Source organism: Argopecten irradians, chromosome 9, assembly GCF_041381155.1.
Source record: "Argopecten irradians isolate NY chromosome 9, Ai_NY, whole genome shotgun sequence".
Taxonomy (NCBI): Eukaryota; Metazoa; Mollusca; class Bivalvia; order Pectinida; family Pectinidae; genus Argopecten; species Argopecten irradians.
The window spans coordinates 26,365,195-26,372,185 of NC_091142.1; the positions used below are offsets into that span (position 1 = coordinate 26,365,195).

The window sequence follows — 6,991 nt, forward strand, 5'->3', positions numbered from 1 at the left end:
TACTTGGCCATATAAATTTTATGGTCTTTGTGATTTACAATTTGATATTTGTTTTTGTTTGCATATTTCACTATTTTCTTTATGCAAGCTTTGTAAAAGAAAAGAAATTAATCGTATAAAATAGCTAAATATCAAAAACTTCCAGTTATGTATAATAACTAAAATGTAAATACATTTTTATTAAATAATTCACCTAATAAAAGAAAAGAAATTATTCGATTAAAATAGCTAAATATAAAAAATTTCCAGTTATGTATGATAATTAAAATGTAAATACATTTTTATTGAATAATTCATCTAATAAAAGAAAAGAAATTATTCGTTTAAATTAGCTAAATATCAAAAACTTCCAGTTATGTGTAATAATTAAAATGTAAATATATTTTTATTAAATAATCCACCTGATATCCAACGATTTCGCCTTTGTTATATGTTTGTATGTAAAACTTGTAATATGACGTTAAGCGTTTTTCATTGCCTGGAAATTCATTGTTACTGTGCTTGACGTCGAAAAACTGTATGACGTGACGTCATGATTTGAGGACATTATGACAAAATGGTGGTCTTCAGTAGTACTAGATGTTTGCAACACACTTTGACGTTGAGATTCTTTCAAAAGTAGGTTATTGCAGTAATCGATAAAAATCTCCAATATTTCTTAAATTAAAAATTTTGTGTCCATTTCATCTGAGATTTTATGAAACTTGTTTCCAAGTTTTTATAATAAAAACGTCTAAGACTTGTTTCATAAAATCTCTTATGAAATGAACACCCATATAACTTATATAATATCCTTATATCTTATAAGCATCTATAAAGAAACATTTGATAGGAATATGATGATAGTAAATATAAGCTTTTTGGATTGAAAAGGTTATTACCTTGCATTACGAACTTCATTTCATTCAATTCTTCATCAGTGATCTCCTTTGCAAGTTTCATCAGAAATATTTTGAGTTTCCATTCATCAGAAGTCTGACTCAACGCTAGAGTTGTAATTGAAGGTCGATCCTGTGGTTCAGATATTTGTAGGTCAGGAGTTGTAATTGAAAGTCGATCCTGTGGTTCAGATGTCTGTAGGTCAATGTTGAGCCCGCTTGTTTGGTAAGCATAATCAGTAGAGGAATTAGCAGATGCAGAAGCAGATGCTGTGACTGACGTTGTGTCATCAATTTGGTCATCACCATGACGATCAGGATCCGGTGTTCCAGATGTTGCCACTGTAGGATAATAGAGAAGGAAGCTAGTAGCATTGATACGTGGAAATAATGAACATTACAAATGATACGTCACATCTACAGTACACGTACACTATATATTGATATACAACCATCAACAACAAGGAGCCGCAGAGCGTGGCATTATCCCAAGCACTGGCAGTTGGAATAAAACCCAAATACATCAAGGTCAAAGTAACATTATTTCAAGTATAACTTAAACTGTATACAAGTATTGTAAAACTGTAAAAAAAACAGCAGGTAACAAAAATAAACAATAATTTGGTATTTTTGACTGCGTTTTCATGGTAACACTAACAGAAAAAATCCAAAAATTGTTATAGCCCGGAAAATGATCTCAGATCGACGGACGGACGACAACAATATCCCCCGCAAACGTGTTTCACGGGAGATAATAATGCCCCTCATTATGAAACAAGTGTTTGTCCAGAAGTGAATACACAGGCGTTACACAACAAGTGGTTGTTGGATATGGAATGTATTCCACACGAGTGAGTTATTTTTAAAAGTAACAAAATACACAAGCTTTATAGCGAGTGTCTTTTGTAACTTTAAAGAAATAACTTACTAATGTGGAATGAATTTCATATCCAATAACCACGAGTTGTGTGACCTGTTTTTCCACAATTAACTATCCATTTTAGCCGATAGAAATGCTATGAGGATAAGGTAACTTGTTTTTGCCAAGATATGCAAATAAAATGTAGTGATATTTTCATCAGCAAAAAGGCACTAATTAATACTAAAAAGTCATATTTGATAAAGAATCCATTCATATAAAAAGTCTTCGAATAGGGATCAACTTTATGATGAAATATTTCTCATTTAACGTATTATTAAAATTATTCTTTCAAGGTTATTTAAAATATATCACTCTTTGTCGGACTATGAAAAAAGCATGCGCATGGCAGAATTGTGCCGTTTAATTCCCGCCAAATAATCATCAAGCCATTGTAATCAACTTCAAATCCGTTTCAGACTAATTTACTCTACCAAACTCAGCAGTATTTAGATTTTTTTTCAAAACGAGTTACACAGATTATTTTACTTCACATAAAAACGTCACGTTTTTTGACACATGCAACGACCTCGACACATACTGTACGCTTTCAAACATGTACAGCAGTTTTGACGCGACAATCACAACATGCATTGTAGCGTACGCGTGACGTCACACGATTATTGGTGACGATGACAAATGACAATGTTGCACTGGTATGGCGTGCCGAACGTTACAAAATTCAATAAGTAAAATAAAATGTGTAAAGAAAAAAAATATTTTGTAATATATCGTTATATTTGTTCAATATGTTTAATTTGTGTGTAAAAACAATAAATGTTTGAGTATTTTTTTACAATTTATGTGTAAAAATAAATTTTTGTTCAATAATTTCTTTGTGTGTGTGAAAAATATATTTGTGTGTAAAAATATATATTTATGTGTGAATTTCACACACAAACATAAAACAACATCACACACAAATATATTTTTTACACACAAACCATTTTTTTCAGACACAAATATAAAAGAAATTACACACAAATATATTTTTCACACACACAAAGATTTTTGTTCACACAAATATAAAACAAAATCACACACAAATATATATTTTTACCCACAAACCATATTTTTCACACACAGATATAAAAAAATACACACAAATATTTTTCACACACACAAATTAAAAATAATGAACACATTTTTCGCACAAATGTTTTTACTTATTGAATTTTGCAACGTTCGGCACGCCATACACTGGTAGTATAAAGAAATCATTAAACAAGTGCATCGTGTATCTGATACCCAGAGAGTTGAATAATACCGTCTATTGTGGTAGAGATATGATTAATCACTATTAATTATTACTGATATCAGCGATTAATATGATTCTACATATGTACATAATGTATTTCCATTAAAGGTCCACTACCTTTACAAAACAGCTTTTTATTTTTCAAATGGGATTGTAAAACGAGATTAATAATTATGTAGAGTCACAAAAGTTATCAGCTTATCGTTAATACTACACTCATCATCCCCTTCTGAACAATGTAATTAAAATTAATAAAATAATTAATGGTTGTGTCTGGGAGATTGCGTGATATTTTTAGTTGAAATTTATTTTTTATTTAAATGTGATGTATTCTACTTGCTATGTTTTTTTATTCTGGCCGAGTCCATTTGTTGTCCGAGACGGAAAAAGTCATGAGGCGTGGGTAATGTAATATAAGGTATTTGTCATTATTTGTATGTATAGAAACGCAGTAGTTATTTCGGGTTTTGGTCGCATAATTCTTATCGTGTGTAATCATGCGTATCAAACACCCTTCACATTTATTTTATTATTAACGTCCAAAATATTTAGGTTATCGTCGAGGTTGGTGGGACGGAATTGCCGGCGTTGGGAAACTAGGGAGTTAGAGGGCAACGGTTTGACTTAGAGCGGCGTTAGTTACGCCGGTGTAACGTTGAATATGGACCTCCGTTGAAAATTGACCTCGGGTCAGTTTTCAACGTTGAAAACGGACCCCGAATGCCGTTGAAAATTGAACATGCCGTTGAAAATTGACGGTGTCTAGGGTCAATTCTCAACGGCAGGTCTGTTGAAAAATGACCGTTGAAAAATGACCTTGGCAAACTATCAACGGATGGTCTGTTGAAATATGACCCTAGTACATTCACATATATAACTGTTGCACAAACCAGAAACATATATACATAGAGATTGGCAACTTCGCCAATTTTACGATAGGCAGATGTACCTCTCTATGTCCCTAGGGGCTTTTATATAAACTCTTAAATAGTTAAATACAGCAGAATAACTTTGATATGTTATAAAATTTAAGTAATTTTCAGATGGTTTGAGTACGATTTTGGAAAGAAAAAATAATATTTTAACTTATATGTTAATAAAACAAAATGCACTTCCGGTTTTGAATGCCTGATTTTCGAAAAACCAGGTAAAATTGCTCATTTTCATACTTTCAAAAATCATATTAAATAACATCAATTGGGAAAACTGATCACATCAAACCATGATATAATGTTTAAACTTTGTGTTGATGCAAAAGTATCATGTTTAAAAGAATACACTTAAATGTAGTTAGCCAAGGGAAAATGCCTATAAACTGGAGGTCCCTCTGCCTGTCAACATAGACAAAGAAGGAGTTTCCAATCTCTATGTATATATGTTTCTGCACAAACATAATTCTCTAATTCTGTTATCGCCATTCCTAATATAAGCGACCCTTCTGTGCTGGTATTTAAATTACGTAATCACCTCGATTTGAATTGAAATTTGGTATTGTTATCATCGTATCAAATACCTCATTTAAATATTTTGTATGTTTATTATGGAGAATACAAAACTTTCATTTTTTCTATAGTTATTTTGTTCGCCCGTGTAGATAATGTTAATTTAATTGTTCTCAGACTGAGGAATTGCTATATGACACTGAGGTAACGTAGTATACAAAACTATAATTATGGGATATTATTAATTTGTTTCTTAATGATTTTTTTATGATTATATTTTCGACGATTTTACGTTTGTCAGATATTCAGTAATTTTTAATATATATTTATTCCCTTATCTGCGTATGGATCACTTATGTTGTGTTCTGCGTGTGGTTGTGTTTTGTTGTTTTGTGGTTGTGTGTTTTTGTGTTGTGTGTTGTTTGTTTGTGGTGTTGTTGTGTGTTGTTTTGTTGTTGTGTGATGTTGTGTTGTTATGTTATGTGGTGTTGTGTTGTTGTGTGTTGTGTTGTGTTGTTATGTGTGGTTGTGTCATGTTATTGTGTTGTGTGGCATTGGTGTGTTGCTGTGTGCTGTGTGGCTGTGTTTTGTGTTGTGTTGTTGTGTGTTGTGTTGTTGTTCCGTGTTTGTGTAAAGCGTTGTTACATGGTGTTTTTGTGATGTGTTGTTGCGTAATGTTGTGTACTGTTGTGTTGTTGTCGGGTTTTGTGTTGCTGTGTATTGTTGTGTTGTTGTATTGTTGTTGTATGTTGTATTGTGGTTGTGTTGTGTGTTGTTGTGTTGTTGTATGATGTTTTGTTGTGTGATTTTGTGTTGTGTTATGTTGTGTGATGTTGTGTTGTGTTGTGTGATGTTGTTGTGTGTTATTGTTTTGTTTATGGGTGGTGTTGTATTGTTGTTGCGTGGTTGTGTGTTGTCGTTGTGTTGTGTGTTGTGTTATGTGTTGTTGTTTGATGTTTTGTTGTTATGTTGTGATGTGTTGTGAGGTGTGTTGTGTTTTTGTGGTGTTGTGTGTTGTTGTTGGGTAGTGTTGTGTTGTTGTTGCGTGTTTGCGTGATGTGTATTTGTGTTATGTTGTGTGATGTGCTGTTGTGTGATGTTGTGTTGTGTGATGTTGTGTTGTGTAGTGTTGTTATTGGATGTTGTTGTATTGTTGTTGCGTGGTTGTGTGTTGTGGTGTTGTTGTGTTGTGTGTTGTGTGATGTTTTATTGTGATGTTGTGTCGTATTGTTGTGTAATGCTGTCTTGTGTTGTGTGTTTTGTGATGCTGTGTTTAGTGTGATGCGTTGTTGTGGTGTGTGATGTTATGTTGTGTGATGTTATGTTGTTTGATGTTTTGTTGTGTGATATTGTGTTATTTTGTTGTGTTTTGTTGTGTGATGTGATGTGTTGGTGTGTGGTGTTGTGTTGTGTAGTGTTGTTGTGTTGTTGGTGTGTTGCTGTGCTGTGTGATGCTGTGTGGTTTCGTGGTGTTGTGGTGTCGTGTTGTGTTGTTGTGTAAAAACGAGCTCTTATGGGGTCACTTTTCAACGGGGTCTATTTTCAACGGGTCGGTGTAAAAAGTGCGCCCAAAGTTCAGTTTTCAACGGTTTTCGGGGTCATTTTTCAACGTTGAAAAATGACCCGAGGTCAGTTTTCAACGGGGGTCCATTTTCAACGTTACACCGGAGCGGTGCGCCGGCAGGGTTACGCCGGTGCAAGTTGCTCAGGTAGTTTCCCGGCAATTCCGCCACGGCGAGCGAAGTGGCGGTCACACAGTCAGAGGTTTGTGTGCCATTGTAAATACATCCCGCTGTAAATACATATTCTGCATTAATAAATACTTGGAAACTGCTGTCAGAGTTATCGTCATATATCTGTTGCCAACTTAGCCGAGAAGAACCTCAGAGGTGCGTTACACCGATTGTAAATCTAAATGAATATCTTAGTTGTAATTTTTAGCATTCGTAATTGCATGTAATTCTCAGCATTGATAATTGTAATTTTTAGCAATTTGTAATTGTTATTTTTAGCCAAATGGTTCAAATTCAAAGTGACTTGTTGTGTTATAGCTCTAGCATTTATGGAGAAGACAGATAGGACTGGTCACCTACAATTTTATAATCAGTAGTATGATGTATTACGATTTATCAGTAATCAATATTATGGGGAAAAAACAATTAGTGAAATATTAATATACATGAAAAATATACACTGTGTGTGTAATAATAATCCTATATTGAGTTCAGGGTACCAATGAACTTTGATCAGATATTGTCTAGATAAATCACCTGTCAAACTAAAAATGGAACTAAAAATACAGGTGTGTGTCTATCTCATACTTGACAGGCAAAACATTTATACAACTTACTTTTAGTTGTTAATTTCTCCTAATCATCATGTGAATTAAATCCAAAAAGACCGTGTCTAAAAGCAACGATGACATTGACAAGACTGATATAAATTACTTCCTCGTTAACTGTTACTAACCTGAAATCAAAACGAAAGTAAAATA

At 33.3% G+C, this 6,991-nt stretch overlaps 1 protein-coding gene across 7 annotated transcripts in view; it reads right to left on the reverse strand.

Annotated features, from left to right (window-relative positions):
- Positions 1-6,962, reverse strand: part of LOC138331896 (uncharacterized) — a 63,289-nt gene extending 56,327 nt beyond the window's left edge. For all 7 annotated transcript variants that reach the window (XR_011209742.1, XR_011209741.1, XR_011209740.1 and 4 more), the window contains exons 1-2: positions 6,848-6,962; positions 882-1,220 (exon numbers count right to left, since the gene is read on the reverse strand). Coding sequence is in view for 3 of the 7 variants with exons in the window: in XM_069279755.1 (XP_069135856.1) it covers positions 882-1,220; position 6,848 (340 nt within the window). In the remaining 4 variants the exon portion in view is untranslated. The remainder of the gene's footprint in view (positions 1-881; positions 1,221-6,847) is intronic.
- Positions 6,963-6,991: the final 29 nt, after the last annotated feature.